The sequence below is a fragment of the Drosophila mauritiana genome, chromosome 2R, assembly GCF_004382145.1.
Source record: "Drosophila mauritiana strain mau12 chromosome 2R, ASM438214v1, whole genome shotgun sequence".
Classification (NCBI taxonomy): domain Eukaryota; kingdom Metazoa; phylum Arthropoda; class Insecta; order Diptera; family Drosophilidae; genus Drosophila; species Drosophila mauritiana.
Window position 1 is genome coordinate 523,815 of NC_046668.1, and position 18,283 is coordinate 542,097.

The following is an 18,283-nucleotide window of genomic DNA, read 5'->3' on the forward strand; positions in this document are numbered from 1 at the left end:
TCAGGTAATTGAATTCGTAAATAATTTTTCAATTTGAAAAATCGATATCATTTCTCGGGTTTTCGAATTTTCGATTTTTCGAATTGTAAAACGTTCACTTTCGTCTGGCGGAACTGAAAAGTCAATGCCTATTTTATATCAAAACAGATCTTTTACTAAGGGAATAACATAGTTGTTTATTTCACAGCACCACAAGATCATTATGTTACTCTGTTATTTTATAAAAAAATTTCTGACCCCACCTCAGATATAGCAGACACAGTCGTCTGCAAAAAAATTGTCGATTTGGCAAGGGGTCGATAAATAAGTCCCCAAAAGTTATCGCAAAGGGTGCCATTCTGTTGGCGAAACGAAACAGGCAGGTATAAATACTTATAAAATATAAAATATTTATTAATATTTGGTAAATTTTTTAACAAAAAGTGTTGTTCGTTAATAATGGTATTTCATTTAATTACTTAAATGGACAAAGTGCGGTGAAAAAACCATTGCTAACATCAGAATTTAAACTGTGAATAAGGTGGCCACTCTATTGTCTTGAAAACAGCTTCAACTAAAAATTTTGAGAAAACCAGTGCACCTAAAAACGAAATCGAAAGATTTTGCCCAAATCGAAATTGAAAACAAATTACGATTGCCGGAGCATACCTGAATGTATTAAGTATATCTTGTTTTCACATAAAGTATTCGATTGTGCTTACATTATCGAACAACTTAATAATGAACTAGTTCTTTTGTCACAACCATTACAGAATTTTCTTTTTTTGTGTATGATGTTGTACCATAGGCTTTAATATCTTGAAAAACGGATTTGATTCGAGTTTTGTGAATATGTAGTTGGACACCTATTGAAGCGCGATCTCTCAAACACAGCCTAATCGGGTATGTGATATTTATTTAAACGTACGTATGTTGGAATTCGCATTTAAGAAGAGCAAAAAGGGTGTTAACAAAATTACAGGAATGCTCGTTTTAATGAAATCAAAAAAATATTTTAATTTTTTAATTTTGTGTAACATAATAAAACAAGAAAAACCGATAATTCAATTCGGACTAATCAATCACTGTATGAAAAAAGAAGGAATTAGTGTGTGTATACATGACATATAAATTAATATGCAAGCGAATATGCATTACCAATAATATTTTCCAATAACAATAACAAAAAATTATATACCAGACTCCTTTGAATACATAACTATGAGGGAGTGGCTCGGTATTAAAGTGGCTTACAGTTTCGCCCATAATTCCGAAAGAATTACAATAATGTTCCCATGATTTATTTGAAAAATATCACAATATAGTTTTTTGTCTATCCACACATGCCTTCCATTAAGAGAATATATAACAAAATTATATATATTATATATTTTTAATTTATATACATATAATATATATATAATATTCTGTATACATACTATTATTTTACCATCACCAGTCAGCAATTTATGAACATTCCAATGGAAATTTGAGTTTGTATGTTAGTCCCCTTGTTTATCGTAAAGGATTCCTTGTTCGGGAGAAATTCGTATGCTAGCCGCGATAGCTTGAGGCATATGGAAAATTTGTCTGAGAACAAGTGATTCGTTCTTAATCATCCCATTTACTCCTGATCTATTTTAAGCGCTATTGTTGTAGAACTATGATAGGACAACTACAGCAATTATCCGCAATCCTGATGAGATTTGTGCTCACTATGATTTTTATTCAATGGCTGCAAATACATGTTTCTAAATATTTTTTAAACTTCAACTATAGTTCATCAGTATTTATCACCAAAAATGTTGCTTTCAAATAACTAAAAAAATTCAAATAAAAAAATGACCTGTTCATTGCAAAATTAGTTTCTTGAGGCACGACGTGCGAAAATAGGCACCTAAGAATCATTGTCTTCTTCAATTTTTCACACGTCGCAAGCTGAATACTCTTATAACAATAAATCCAATACAGTCATAATACCCGTTACTCGGAGATTAAAAGGGTATACTAGATTCGTATGTGACAGGCAAAAGTAAGCCTTTCCGACTATACAAAGTATATATATATTTTTGATCAGGATCAATATCCGAGTCGATATAGCCATGTCCATCTGTCCGTATGAACGTCGAGATCTCAGGAATTATTTAAGCTAAAGTAACTAAGGGTTGCGATTTAGGATACAAATTCTAGAAACAAAGACGCACCGCAAGTTTTTTTTTTTCGAGATAATGCGTCAGCTACGACATTTGATGTTTCGGGCTTATATATTATTTTTAGAGTGAAACTTTCTATGAAAGAATACCATCTTTTCATTTCTACGTTCGGGGTTTTTTTTGTGGCGTAAAGTTGTTCGGTTTTATTTAAAGTTTTAGATATGAAAATAATATGAAATATGATATGAAAATCACAGAAATCGGCTGGCCAGCGCTCTAAACAGATCTCGCCCACCAAGGAGGCTCAATAGAAGGCAACCGAGGGATCTCATTACCCGATCTCCTTTGACAAGGGTCAGCAGAAGCTGACGCTTATCATAAATCCTATTTGTTATATGTGATTGTTATGTAATTGTAGTAAAATTAGTGTAAATTTGAAAAAGCTAACTATAGTTAGCCGGCGAGCCCAAATGGGCTGAATTAATAGATAAGAAGGACATAAAGGGGCTTAAAGACTTCCCCGTATGTCTTAATAAATAAATTAATTTAAAAAAAAGCATTATCTTCTTTGGTTATAGGTTTGGCAATTTTTGCACAATTTTGGAAAAATTTTCGGTAATATCCAGTGAGGCCTAAACAACTTCGAAGCTCTCTAATGTATAATGGAGTCGGATACTTCATAATTGTGGAATTTTTTCAGGATCTGTTTTAATTATTGTGAGAAACATAACCAAGGAACGCTGTTTCTAATTTAAAGTATTTGGATTTTCATATTAGCTTGTTGTGAAATATAGCGCGGCCAGTTTTTCCGACTTGTTTTCTTAGTATAGCATCCATTGCTCTTTGGAATATTCTATGTGCGTTTGTTAACCCAAATAGCGGTTTTTTCAATATACGACTCTTTCATTAAAATTTGGTGAAATCCTGATTCCTAATAAATTGTTGAGAAATATTTTGAATTTTCTAAGTTAGATAATATTATGGACGGGTCTTGCATCGATTATCTGTCCGGTATTGTGTTTTCGTTTAATTTTGTATAGTCAATAACTAGTCGATGTTTTAGAAATTTATCATCATTTTGACCCTTTTTGGGTACTACAAGGACTGGTGAATTATAAGGGCTTCTTGGTCTTATAATTTGTTCCTTTAGCATTTTATCGATTTCATTATTAACGAAATCAGAGATTGACATAGCATATGGATATTGTTTGGTAAAAATTACGCAGTATTTATTTCTCTTCGAGTATATGTTCGAAAAGAAAGTTGCATATTTCTTTTAGAATGCTCCTTTTCAATTATATTCATCATTTTATTTTCGAATTCTTGAATTTGATTTGAAATTATTTTTAGATTATGAATTTTTTTCTTTGTCAGAAAATTCAACGTCGGCGTGCTCATAAACTTCCTTCACCCATTACCGTTTCTGTTTGAAATACTGTTTGTTCATCAAAGTATTTTTTTTATAATATAATCTTTTAATGGAAGAGCCTTTTCTTTCCCAATTAAACACAAATCGTTTTTTGAGGCAATGAGCTTTTTCATGGACTAGGAGAAGTGCTGAGGCAATTTATAAACACGGTAAAGTTAATGTTTCAATTAATATTTCAGTTTTATTTCAATATATTTTGCCACGCAGGACTGTAAGGTATAAAACGAACGGCTGAAGTGCCCGTACCGAACCGATTAAGAGTTAAAGTGCATCACAGCAGTACCGGTGCGATTTGTAACTGACTTTGCTATGCAGAAGGCAAATGAGCAAGTTTCACAAAACAAAGATTTAAACAGTTGTGCTCGCTCTCTATTGAGAGAGAGAGAGGAACATGGCACAAAGGGGAATGCAAAATATATTGCTACACAGAGCAATGTATATGAGTGATAAAATAAAATAACTCAAAAATAATGATGAACTGCTGCTGGCTGCATAACCAAACATCCTCCCCTCGTTGGAGGACACGGGTTGACAACATCAACCTGTTTGGGTAGAACGCAAAGTTTAGCGACAGCTCTATTGAAGATTCTAGTGGCAGTTTTAAGAACAGCAACTCGTGCGACGCCATCGGGTCTAGGGATCAGATTGATTACTCGATCTAGTGGACATTTGAGAAGTGTCAGGTTTTCGTCTTTTACTAAAACGACATCATCGATTTGAACGTCTTCTGTGTTCGCTATTTGGAACGTTGCTGATGAGCGTTAGATGTTCACGTCTCCACCGGCTCCAGAATATTTGATGGTAGTAGGTGATTCGCTGCCAGCGATCCAATCGGTTGAGATTTAATTTTGTTAGATCAGGCTTAGCAAACAAGGCAAAGGGGGCCGTGCCTAAGAAGTGCGCTGGCGTTAGTACATCAAGGTCGTCAGGGTGTTCTGAAAGAGGAACAAAAAGTCTTGAATTAATTATTGCCGCAATGTGGCAAATGAGCGTAGGTCATCAGCGGGCAAAACGGCAGGGCCAACAGCTCGGTAAAAATTATGCTTTGCTGTTTTGACAGCCGCCTCCCAGAGGCCTCCAAAATGCGGCGATCGAGGAGGGATGAGTCGCCATTCAATGCTATCAGTCATGCAGAATTCATGTACTGCAGTTTGATATGATGTGTTTAGGAACAAACGCTTAAGATCCATCAGCTAATTCCGAGCGCCGACAAAATTTGTGGCGTTGTTCAACCATATGTGTGCAGGCTTTCCACGAGCCAGTATAAATCGACGCAATGCATTAAGAAATGCAGAAGTGGACAGATCCTGAACCAGCTCAAGGTGAACAGACTTTGTAGAAAAGAAGATAAAGATTTCGATATAGAACTTGATGGGTGCTTTGTTCCGAACAGGATTTTTGTAATAAAATGTGCCGCAAAGTCCAGATCAGTGACCTTGAAGGAATGTGAAGCTGTTACGCGGTCCTCAGGAAAATCAACCCTATGTGTGGCTTGACTCGAAAACATATTATGCATTTGCTGACTGCACATGCAGTGGTCTTGCGACCGCCAATGGCCCAGAACTGCAGTCGAATGGAAGCGAGTTGTGCTAGAATGCAGATTGCGACGATTATAGTCGAGTATAATGGCACGAGTGACTGGGTGCTGACGTGGTAATATTAATGGATGCTGTGTGTCATAGTCCAACGATGAGTGCTTCAGTCTGCCACCAACTCTCATAAGTCCAGAGTTGTCAATGATGGGTGCGAGGGATGAAATTGAGCTCGATGATTTTACTTGTCGACTGTTGAGCAGGGCAATATAGTCCTCGGTATGGTGTGCCATCTGCATGGAACGAATGATAACCTTCATGCCTCCGGTGAGATGATTAACAGTTAGGCCGGGGGTACGATAACAAAATTTGAAGATGTATCCAAAAACATGCTTCAATTTTTGCCAGGAGTTGACAAATTTACAACTAGTTGGGATGTCGATGTCGGCAGGGGTCTTGAGAGTGATGAGGGCCTTCTTCCTTAGCTCAGGGAGAACCTTTGGAGCGAGACAAGATTCTGGCCAGTGCGATTTGTCTTCTTGAAGATAGTCAGGACCGTGCGACCAAAGACTGGACTCGATCAGCTCACTAGGAAGTGCCTCTCTGGAAAGTATGTCCGATGGATTTGCAGGCAGTAGAAACATAATGCCATTCTATGGCATTTGACAGACTAGATTAAAGAGATGCGATTAGAAATAAAAGTTTGAAAGCGTGAAGACTCATCTTGAATCCAGGACAGCAACACAGCAGAATCTGACCAGTAATAAACAGGGCATGAAATTAAGCCAAGCTCCAGGACTTCCCGCAATAGTTGAGCCAAGAGGGTCGTAAAAGCGAGCAATTGTAGGCAGGACAGAGCGCTTGCAGGATTTTAGAACTGCTTTCATGGGCGATGTGCAGAATAGCAGAATATCCGAGATTGTCGCTGCCATCATAAAATTTAAGAAAGAAATTCTTTTCTGAATCGGGAATCTGGATCATTTGAGCACCATTTTCTTAATTTAAAAGGACCTTTATCCAGGAATCCCATGGTCTGTGGCATGATCTCCAAGACTTTTTCGGTTGAGTTATTGGAAACGACGTTTTTTCGTCTTCTGCTAGCTGCTGCATGGCGCTGACAGATAGAAATGAAGCTGGCTTTGTTGCGTAGGTGACAGTATCAAGCTTAAATACGTACTTTTTCCTGGGTTGTGTCACAAAATGCATTGTAATTAGCTGTCCGGTTCCTTAAAGGAATGATCGAGAAATTTCATAATTTGCCGCCTATCACGTAACTTCCCGTTGTTTATTTACACTATGTACTGTTCTTATTCTCTTAGTCAATCTGCCTCCAATTCTATCGATATGCTTTCCATACATAAGCTGTTTGGAAGAAGAGTTTAAGAGTTTCCAGTAGTGGAAGATTAATTCTACTTACTGCCCCCCCTGGCTGATGGCCTGGCGACCTTCGACCCTTGTTTCCTTTAAAACGCAGTGATGCGGCAAATAATATTTGCAATGGTTTCTGTCTCCCAAAATTTGCGCACCAGTTTCCACAGACAGATGCCCTCATTAGGCATTTGAGGCGCACTTGATTGAACGGCCAATAATGAAGTCTTGTTAGCCACCACCAGTGTCAATCCATCCAAAACGAGTTTTTTCGAGAATTTGGCCTACACACAGCAGATCAAAGAAAAGACTAGCGCCTATCAGCAAGTCAATTTTTTTGGGCCTGAATAACGGTGATGAAGAACGGTTTTAAGCCACTAAGGAAGAAGATTGACCAGGTGATGATTACAGTGCAAGTACTTACAATCCGTTGGAATAAGCATCAGAAGCTAGCTGAGGTTGAGCAGGCTGGGAGAGAGATGACGAAGACCTTGAGCCAAAATGTAGTAATTTGTTGTGCTTACTTCCACGAATACGACATCGATCGGCATTACAATGTCGTAGGTGATGTCCATCTTTAAGGCAGTTTTGGCATAAAGCCAACCTTTTTGCCGCCTGTTAGCGATTTTGAAGCGACAGTTTTTTGAATTTTGAGCAATCAAAAATGATGTGGTCTACAGAATTGCAGACAGAGCAGCAAGCTGGGGTAGTGGCGACAAATGAATTTCTATAGTTGTGGATGGCTTTCCTAGGTTTTACAACCTTTGGCATGATTCCAAGTGCAAAATTGGTACGTTCGATGTTTTCAACCTTCTGACATCTTGTCTCCAAAAACTTAACAAATTCATTATATATTGGAAGCCTTTCAGTGGAAGCAGCATCCTCACATAATAGCTGTGTTTCACGGTCGACCTTTTGGAGAAGACAATAAATGAGAATACACTCGGATATTTCCACAGGGGTGCCCATTTTGTGAAGTGCCCATAAACGCAAATTAATTTGGTCGGACAGTTCACTCAGCTTTTTGGGTTTTTATCGATGACAGTGGAAAACATCGACATAAAATCTGTGTATACAGTAAATTTCCACTAGAGGTTGGTAGCTTCAGGTCAGGCACATTAGGTTGTCGAAAAAGAGAACCAGAAGACCATTCAGTTCCTGGATCTTGACGCAGTGCCTCCAGGGAATCGTGAGCCAAGTTGAACGAAGCCTCTGATATCAACCATAATGTTGAACACCCGAGGCCCAAAAGAGGCGAGTAGGCGGCTGCTGACGAGCGTCACCCGCGCGACCATGCTGTATGCCGTACCGGTGTAAGCAAAAGCGCTTGAAACAGAAAGCTACGCTCAGGCTACAATGCTACCCATAGACTTTCGGCACTACGTATCTGCTACGCCTTCAGAACAGTGTCCAACGAGGCGGCATTGGTGATCGCTGGCACACCGCCTCTAGACCTATTAGCCTAGGAACAAACATACGGTAAAAGCCTCTCCCCCTGCGCCAAGAGGTCAATACGAGCAGAAGCAAGGCAGCATACCCTGGAGACATGGTAGCACAGGGTCTAAAGGGTCGCTGGACGCAGCAGCTGATTCCTAATCTCAAGCCGTGGATAGAACGGACGCATTGCGAAACAACGTTCCATCTAACGCAGCTGATCAGTGGGGACGGTTGCTTTCGCAGCTATCTAAAAGACTTCGGATATGAGGAGGCGGATGATTGCCCATGGTGCCCCACAGCACGTTCTCTTCTCGTGCGAAAAATATGTAAGGGAACGGAGCTCTCTGGAAACCGTACTTGGCAGCGGACTGAATGTGGATAATCTAGGGGAGGCGGAATGGCAAGCGGTCAACAGTTTCGCCGCAGCGATAATCTACCGAGCTCAGAGGAGCTGAGAGAGCCAGGAGGGTCCACGAGTGAGCAAATCTTGAGCAAAATTTAAGTAATGGCACGGCCATACCGCGGGGGGTTCTGGTTTTGCCCTCCTTACTGTTACATTGTTATCACTTTAATTAATCTTAATCTTAAATAATAATAATATAAAATAAACTAATGAAAAAATAAACTAATGAATATAAAAAATTTGTTGTGTGTTTATGCACAGCCAAAACGACACGACTTTGGCGGCATTCAAAGAAGAAACCGAAACCACGGCCGAGCGTATTTACACCGGCACCCAAACTGCACGCACAATAGCAATGATGTGCCGCTATGCGAAAAAGCTTGCGATAAGCGAAAAGTAGCTACGGCGAAAAGTGCAGCCACTTATGTACACACAAAAGTGCACCGAAATTAATTAAACTGTTTTTGAGTTCATGATAAAGAAATGTTACATATCACGTCTAAATAAAATAACTCAAATAATGAGCTGCTGCTGGCTGCGGGTGTATAACCAAACTTTCAGATTACCGCAACCTTGAAAATTTACCCAAATCAGTGATCAGGAGGTCAGCAAAGAAATTAGTTTTACAGAATAAAGATTTAAACAGTTGTGCTCGCTCTATATTGAAAGAGAGAGGAACGTAGCACAATGGGGAATGCAAGACACATTGCTGCACAGAGAAATGTATAAGAGCGATAAAATAAAATAACTAAAATTTATGATGAGCTGCTGATGGCTGCGGGATGCATAACCAAACAACTCATTGTCATAATATTCCAGCTTTCTTTTTTCCCATTATATTCCATGATACTTTTTTCTGCATATATCCAATATCAAAGCTCCAATTTTCCTTAATATATTGTACTCAATTAATAAGTCGGATTCTAAACCTTCTATTCCATAACATAGATGTTTGGTTTCAAATATTGTTAACATATTACAGTTAATAAATTTAATTTTTAGATTGGTGGTATCCAGCGCCCGCCCGCAGAAAAGGTTGGTGCTGAACCTCCGGTTGCCATTGTTAAATTTAAATTTTCAAAACTATTTATTAAGTTTTTTAGATTGTTTTCTTTAATTAATTGTTAAAATTGATGTTATAATGTTTAATTTTAAACTTTATAGTATTCCCTGTATCTTGCTCTTATTTTATTAATATCTTTTAAAGACTTAATATTATTTTCTGTTCATGATATTTTCCGTTGGAGTCCTTTTGTAGCGAGGGATTGCCCTCAGTTATTCCTTCCTCCTTGGTATTGATTTTTTTTTATTTTTGGTTATAGATTTTGGTTTGGTTTTATTTGTGTTTCTTGTTGAGTCTGATATTTATTATTCTTGTGTTCTTGTTATTTGTATTAAGTATTCAGTCCACCTTTTTAAATATTCATTTCTTAATTGGATTATTGCATTAATTAATTTCCAATTACGTTTTTCCACGATCACTGTTACAGTAGTTAGATGTCGTTGGATTAATGTGGATGTTTTAATTTTTCCACTACAAATGTGAGCTCTAGGCGGCGCGAATTCCGTTTTATATTTAACTTATTAATATATTTTATTTATTAATATTTGACGTTGGGCGTCAGTTAAAATTGTAACAATATAATTATTTAAAAAATATTTTTTTTTTTATTGTTATTTAGTATTTCATCGGTGATAGACTTTTTCACTTATACTATTACAAGGCACTTTTTAATAGCTTATCTTTGATTTGAAACTGTTCGCGATCTCCGGATTTCAGATTGGTATATTAACGGGTTGGATAATTGAGATACTGCTGAGATTGGAGTTTGCAATTATCAACTGGGGCAGAGTCCTATATTTACGTTGTTGGGTTGGATAACTTGCACACATAAATCTTAGGAACTGCATTTTCGTGTTTTGCCAATACAAAGCATCTTTAAATAAATTAATTCTGGTGCGGCTGCGCTAATTATACATTGTTCGTTTAAGTTCCTCATTTGTTCAGTTGTTTTAAAAGCAGTATTATCTCAAAATGTCTTTTAAAATGTTCAGGTATACGATTTATCTAAGTCAAAAAATAAAGTCCCTGTTCCGCGTCTTGTATGAAATTCTCTAAATATGTACGTATTTCATTGATAAGACAAATTTTTTATAAATCCAAATCAAAGTTGTTTAAAATAAGCCATAATCGGATATTCACTTATTCGAATTTAAAGCGGTGTTATAATCAGGGAAGAAGGTTAAAAGATGCAGAAGGTTCATTAAATTTTTTTAATTTATTATTATTTAATGGGTTTGTAGGTGTACTGCGACCCAGTCGGATCTATTGTACTACCCCTTCATGAATCAAAGATCCCCCTGAAGTCCGTTTCCCGTGGGACTACATACATGACCAGGAGTCTGTTCCTGGTTGTAGAGCTCTCCGCTCTTTGGCTTTTGAACAAAAATTTGAGAGAGCCTGGAGCCAGATCTGTAGCCAGTACAAAAAAATTTTGCAATTCATATTGTAAGTACTGGCAGGTAATCATTTGGTTTGAACTCCGAACCAATCGAAATTACATCTAGATTGTACTGACAGTCTTTAAATATGCCAAGAGTTCGTATATTAATGAAATTTAACTCCCTTTTCAGTTTAAATATGAATTCAACTCACATAAACATGGACCTTTCATTGACGCATGAGTCTGCAAACATGCAATCCCAATTTGCGTCTTTTCCAAATTATGATCAATTTTCGGCATCAGGATATTCAAGCACTCCGTTATATATAACAAAGCCCACAGGAATAGGTGCAATAACAAAAGTTCCGCCGCACTGCTCTCAAAATAAGATTGAGACGACCTCTACAGACAATTCCATTCCAGACATAGAGAACCATCCATTAGCTACAACAGTGAGATATGTACAAGGTGGTCAATATGAGGATACATCCGAATATGGTGTAGCTGGTTTAACTTGTGGAATAGACTCTGAGTACACCGCTGAAGCTGTCGTACCTTACTGCTATACGTCGGATGCAAACTATACAGGAATTCAAAACACGACTTCAAATATTAAACCATTTTCTGGAAGGCCTTTTAATGATAACCTAAATGGAGCAGAAGCTGTTGCGGACACCCAATGTAGAACCTTTAAAAGTTCAGCTGAATTTAAATTACCTCAATTCGCCATGAGCTCTATAAATACTGTGCCGCAGAGATTGGAAGAAAAGGGTGATTACATAGAAGGATCAGAAAATGATATTTGTTCTACAATGAGATGGCGGGATCCAAATCTTTCAGAAGTAATAAGCTTTTTAAGCAACCCGAGTAGTGCTATAAAAGCTAATGCAGCAGCCTATCTACAGCATTTGTGCTACATGGATGATCCAAACAAGCAACGTACAAGATCTTTGGGAGGTATACCACCATTAGTTCGACTGCTATCTTATGATTCTCCAGAAATACATAAGTAAGTACAAATCTTTAAATACAAGAAATGTAATAAATATCACTGTCTTAAAAATTCATAGAAGTTTTTCCTGACTATCAATTTAGAGCATTTGTAAGTTGTTGTCCGCAGTCATGATTACAGCAATATAAAATGGTCTTTCTAACAAGAAGTTATGTATATAATACTTCACCATTAACTTTTAAAAAATGATATTATATAAATATTATTGTCTTGTGATGATTAAGGAAAGATTTATTTTAATTGCGGGTGTGAGATCTTACAACAAGAAGACTCCAAAAATACGGCTATGTTACAACTTTTGATTTTTCTCTAATATATATATACTTACGTAGTTATTAATTTGTCAGTCGAATAAATGATCCGTCAATAACAAAGACAAAGATCAACGCTGAACCAACTTTAAATCGAAAACACGAACAATTTCGGTGAACGTCTTTATTTAAGAAATCTCAGCTTAAGACTAAATGTACAGAGTTTTGATCGGCTCGAAGTGAGTTGTGAGAAACGGAAATGTCTAGTCAGCATATTTGTGGGGTTTGGTTTTTTTATATGTGTACAAAAAGAACGATATGGTTGCACAACAAATCATGCGCTTAGGTGTAAGCAAAAATGTGAATTGGTTTCTTGTTTCGTGTGTTTATGCATTGTATGTGCGGTGCAAGATTTTATGTACAATGCTTATGTAAGCGTAATATGTGAAGCATATTATGCTACTATATATACGAATTCAGAGCCTTTGGATTATCACTAGGAATAGACTTCGAAATTAAAGTGGACTTAGCTGGGATTTCGCAATTGATAGCGTACTCAGAACTGAACTACTTTATGGAGATGTTTCAGTTTATATAGGCAGATTGGGATAGGTTAAGAGCGAAGCTTAAGAGAATAAAGTTATCAACGTCTATTCTCCCGTAAAGAGAGGTGTATATTCTCCCGTTAAGAGAGGAGCTCCCGAAAAATAGGAGTAATTTGAGAATCCTGAGACGATTGTGTGGGTGGAAGTTTTTGTTATTTCAGTCGCCTCGCCAAGTGATCGAATGTTTAGGGGACGTGGACGTTGGCTCGCCACAGAGTCTAGATTTCGGACTTTTGCACTTTGCTGTGCGTAAATGAAAGCTAAGCTTAATCGAAGGGCTCTCGATCTTTGATTACATCTCGTACTTAGACATTGATGTGTGTGTGTCATTGTTTACAATAGTGTGTGTGGTTGGGGAGTTGTGGGTGTAGAATGGATATGTTACTTCCCCATCCTTAAGAAAAAGCCTGTCCTCAGGCGTTTAGATTAGGGTACAATACGGGGGTATTGGGGGTGCAGTATTGTCTGTTTCAAGACTTATAAGATTTTCATTTTTTAGGGTTTGATTTTAAAATTTTACAATTAAGATAAAATTTTTATCATGTTATTGCCTTATATTATAGTTTCTCCATTGTTACAGTTTTGGTTTAGGATAGTCTTGGGAAGGTTCCAAGTTGTGATTATATTAGGTTCTACATATTTTATTTCAAAATTAGAATATGTTCTACTGTATCTAGATTGCGTTGGGACCTGGTTTAGTATACCAGTTATATATTTATTTACAACTAAGCTTTGAGAACTTGCAGTGTAATTTTGATTATTGTGTGAAAAATATTTGTCATGTATTGTTTCGGTTAGTATGTTACTTTTTCCGTCTGGGTAGGGTATTATTTTAAAAACGGGTGTTTTGGTTATTTCTCTTGGAATGTGGGATATTATCAGAATTTCGTTCGTATCAGATTTAAGCCAAGCTGAAGTTTTAATATTAAGAAGTTTTTCAGAATTGATGTGGATTAATGAATCGTGTTTTAAAAGTTTTGGATTAAAGATACCTAAGCGTGTCAGTTGCAAACCAAGCCCTATGTCTTCCATGTATTCAGTGACTTGTTGTAAGTTGAAAATGATTAAATTTATCATTTGTTCTCCTTCAAAGTTATTATTTAAATTAATGGTCAATTCGATTCCTTGGTTAATGACATCTATTACGTGGTTAAGTTCGCTTGATGGTACATTATTTTTAGAGATGTCGGCTATTTTTTGTTATAATTCTTCTTTATCTTCTTGATCTAAAGTACCGAATAAGCATTTGTAAATTGTTCCCATAAAGTTAACAAGATCGCGTTTACTACGTTTTACAATTCGTATACCGTTCATTTCTTTGTTAAGTTTTTCTACTAGATACTGTATTAATGGTGAGGTATTAAAAGGTTGAGTTAATTTATTAAGTTTTTCATAAGTATTTTCGGCTTTAGTTAAGTTAATAGATAAGTAATGATATTCGTGCTTTATCGGTAAATCTATTGATCCGGTTTGAAAGATTAAGATTAAGTAGCCGTTTTTGGCCTGGATAGGGGTTACGTCTAGGTATTGTGTGCTAATTGTCGATAGTAGGCATAACATGAGTATCATGCTCTCTACTGCTAACTTCTATCAGGGAGGCTATTTAGAATAAATGTCAATATATTATAGGAATTGTTTATTGTTTACAAAGTAAAAATCCTTGAAATACTTGTCTCTGGGACTAAATGTTTCTGGGGTTGTTTCAGGGGTTAATTTTGTGTTTTTTTGTTCAGTTTTAGCGATGTTACAGATTTCACATTCGTTTATGATGTTTTGGATAAGTTTTTGATAATCAGGGTAATAGTAAAATTCTTTGAACTGAAGTGTAAGTGTTTCTATACCAGGATGTAATAATTCTTTATGTGTTTTGAGAATGATTTCCTTGAATTTGGCATATGTTTAAATGTCTATTAGTTTACTACTGGTTTTCATAGTTTTAGTGAAACTGTCGGGACTTGTTATTTGAATATACGCATTTTGAAATATTTGAAGGTCGATTTCATTAGGGAAGTAAATAACACTTTTCTTAGTGCAGAAGTATTATTTAATGATATCTTTGCAAGGGTATCAGTCATTTCTTTATAATTGATTTTAATTCTGGTTTTATGAAAATATTTTATTATTTGGACGTCGTAATTAAGAGGTCTTTCTGTTATTGAAATGTGATTTTGGTTGTCTTCTTGTGCACTATGCACAGTAGCTGTTGTGAACAGGGAAGCTGGGTCATCTTCTCCTAGGAAGTTTTTTAATTTGAACTCTAGATAGAGCGTCAGCTACATGGTTTTCTTTACCGGGTAGATATTGAATATTATAATCGTATTCGTTAAGTTTTATCTTCCATCTCTGTAATTTCATATTGGGGTCTTTTATGTTACTTAGCCATACAAGTGGCCTATTCGCTTAATATGTCGAACTTTCTACCGAATAGGTTGGACCTGAAATATTTTGTTACCGCAGAGTGCAAGGAATGATTTTATTCCTTTTGTGGTTTTAGGAATAGGAAAATTAATAATTGCTTTTTTTTGTTAGGTTTTGGTTTTATACCGTCTGTTGTGATAATGTGACCGAGAAATTGTGTTTCTTACTTCAGAAATTCACATTTATCAAGTTGCAATTTAAGATTAGCTGATTGTAGCTTATCAAATACCTTTTTTAGTGACATTATTTGTTCTTCCAATGAAGTGGAATAAATGATAATATCATCTAAATAAACTAAACAAGCTTTATAAATTAAGTCTTCTAGGAGATTGTTCATGCAGCGTTGAAATGTTGCTGGTTCATTTTTCAGACCAAAAGGCATACGAGTTCGTAATGTCCATGTTTTGTTGAAAATGCTGTTTTGGATATTGATTGCTGGTCCATTTGAATTTGATGGAAACCTTTAGCTAGATCAATGGTTGTGAAGTATTGACAGCGTCCAAGATTGTCTAATATTTCGTCCATTACTGGAATAGGGAATTTGTCGTCAATGGTTATTTCATTGAGACTACGATAGTCTATGACTAATCGAAATTTTGGTTTACCAGAAGCATCATTTTTCTTTGGCACAATCCGAATTGGAGAACAACATTTTGTTGATTTTCTCATTGTCTTCTTGATCAAACGCTTGGGGGTATTTGTATAGTTTTTTATAGATAGGGTCTTCGTGTTTTATATGAATATAATGTTTAATCGTACTTGTAAGGGTCTAAGTTTCATCATCTTTGTACTGAATATTACGGTATTCAAGCAAAACGTGGGAAAGTTGCTTTTTTCTTCTGTATTTAGATGTTATAATCTGAATACGTTAGATTCTCTTAACTCGTCATCTAAGGCGTAGTTAGAGGATGTTACTAGAAGGGCTTCTTCTATGTATGGGGTAATAAGAGAATTTTCCTCAGATTTAGAAGTCTTGGGACACTCATGGGTAGTCTTGGACTCATCTGTTTGGATGTGGTCGTACTGCATTTTAAATGTGTAGCCATTTATACTGTTTGTGTTGAATAATTAATTTGAGTGTTAGTTGGTTCTAAATAGTTTCTGCCTAATAGTCATAAAGTAAGTAAGTCATATTTTTCTGAAAAGTTGTGAATATAGAATGTTTTTTTAATGGAACAAAGTTTGCTTGACTGCAATGAAACGCTTTGGTTCAATGTTATAATGCCATTAATAGTGTGGACATTTACTTTAGAAGGCTTAATTGGGAAATTAAAGAAATTTTGTTTCGAACCAGTGTCTACTAAGCATTTAAATGTAATATTATATTGTAATTTTTAAGAATGGGTTTCCTCCTCCTCTGAATCGCTTTCTGATTCCGAGGCTGGTTGAAGAAAATGTTCGCATCCTGTATCCATTCTGTATTGGGCACTATCATTTTCTCTCTGTCTTTTGACGGGAGGGTTTGGGGCACTATTAATTCTGTGTTGAAAATTTAATGGATTCTGGACTCTACCTGTATTTAATTTTTGTTCGAGCTCTCTTGCTAACCTTGGATTTGGTTCGCAGGGTCTCGGAGTAGTGCTTGGATTTGACTTAATTGTGTTATGCATAGCATTGTTCACGAAATTTGGATAGTTTCCCTTATTCTTATAGGTTTGGGGTTGGATTTTGTTAGAATTGGAATTATTTTGGGGTCTTGTTCTGTCATTGAAAGTTATTTCGTATACACCTTCTTTTGTTTGCGTTTAGATACTGTCGTAATGTCAAATCTAGCAAGAGTCATAAATAACCTATCGGGCAATTTTCTCATGATTACATCTTAGATTGTATTATTTAATGCATTTGTGTATAATACGGTATTGTTGATATCATTTTCTAGCATAAATTTATTCGATATTGTGAACGATTTCATTTCTAACTCTTCGACGATCTTACGGATACTTCCGCTGAAGAGTGTGTTGTAAAGACGACGGAGTAATTCTTCAAATGGTGTTTGGGTTTTTTATTCGCTGATGAGCGCATTCATTAGGGTTGGCCAGGTTGTTGCTCCGGATAAGTGGGATACTCGTTGAGCATCTCCTGCAAGTTGCAACTCAATTTCTCTGAAGAATACATTCCTTTGCCTGGTGTCCGTTGATGGATAGAGCTGAAGTATGAACTCGATCCTTCGGAAAAAGGCACTGAGTTCTTGGGTATTACCGCTGAATGTTGGTATGTGCCTAATTTGGCTTAAGGATTGATTCAGATGGGATTTCGATAACAGTTTGACTTGCTCAGTTGCCATGGTTGATGATTTTATTTTTATTTTTGTTTTTACACTTTTATTAACCGTATTCAGTAGGTTTGACTATTGTGTGTCAACCACCGATTATACGTAGTTCTTTTGCGGATAAAAAGAATTAATTGTATTACGATTTTATGTTCACTTTAGCGCCGATTCGCGTGGTTCAATCTTAAAAGATACGCTTGGTCGTACAAGGATCTTTTGTCACTAGATTTATATTTGTAAACAACTCGCACAATTTTTCCTATTTATGCTACCGACTGCGCCATTTACGAATTCAGACCGAGAGTTTAATAAAAAAAGAACACAGTTGGGTTTTTTATGTATTATTAAAAGTTTATATTCATTTCAATAAAGGAAGAACTAGAGCCTTTGGATTATCACTAGGTTGGATAATGGACTTCGAAGTTGAAGTGAACTTTGCAGGGTTATCGCGATTGATAACGTACTCAGAATTGAACTACTGTATGGGGACATGTTTGGGCTTATATAGGCAGATTGGGATAGCTTAAGAGCGAAGTTTAAGAGAATAAAGTTATCAACGTCTATTCTCCCGAAAAGAGAGGAGTCTATTCTCCCGTAAAGATAGGAGCTCCCGAAAAATAGGAGTAATTGGAGAATTCTGAGACGATTGTGTGGGCGGAAGTTATTGTTATTTCAATTGGCTCGCCAAAGTATCGGATGTTTAGGGGAAGTTGTCTCGCCACAGAGTCTAGACTTTGGAACATGATGCTCGAAGGGCTCTCGGTCTTTGATTACATTTTGTACTTAGCCATTAATGTGTGTGTGTGATTGTTTACAATAGTGTGTATGGTTGGGGAGTTGTGAGTGTAGAATGGATATGCTCTGTTTTTGACGGATTCCAAATACTGCATTTATACTCTGGATAAGTAGCCGGCTATTAGAGAACTAGTAAGTCTCCCTGAAAAGCTTTGTAGATTTCTGTGTCAAGATCAATTTTTCTGTAC

At 36.4% G+C, this 18,283-nt stretch overlaps 1 protein-coding gene across 1 annotated transcript in view; it reads left to right on the forward strand.

The window, feature by feature from the left end:
• The first annotated feature begins 736 nt into the window (after window positions 1–736).
• Window positions 737–18,283, forward strand: part of LOC117138439 (armadillo repeat protein deleted in velo-cardio-facial syndrome homolog) — a 32,195-nt gene continuing 14,648 nt past the window's right edge. Inside the window, exons 1-2 of the mRNA XM_033300549.1 lie at window positions 737–882; window positions 10,936–11,754. Of these exons, the coding sequence (XP_033156440.1) occupies window positions 10,943–11,754 (812 nt within the window). The 5' untranslated portion in view covers window positions 737–882; window positions 10,936–10,942. The remainder of the gene's footprint in view (window positions 883–10,935; window positions 11,755–18,283) is intronic.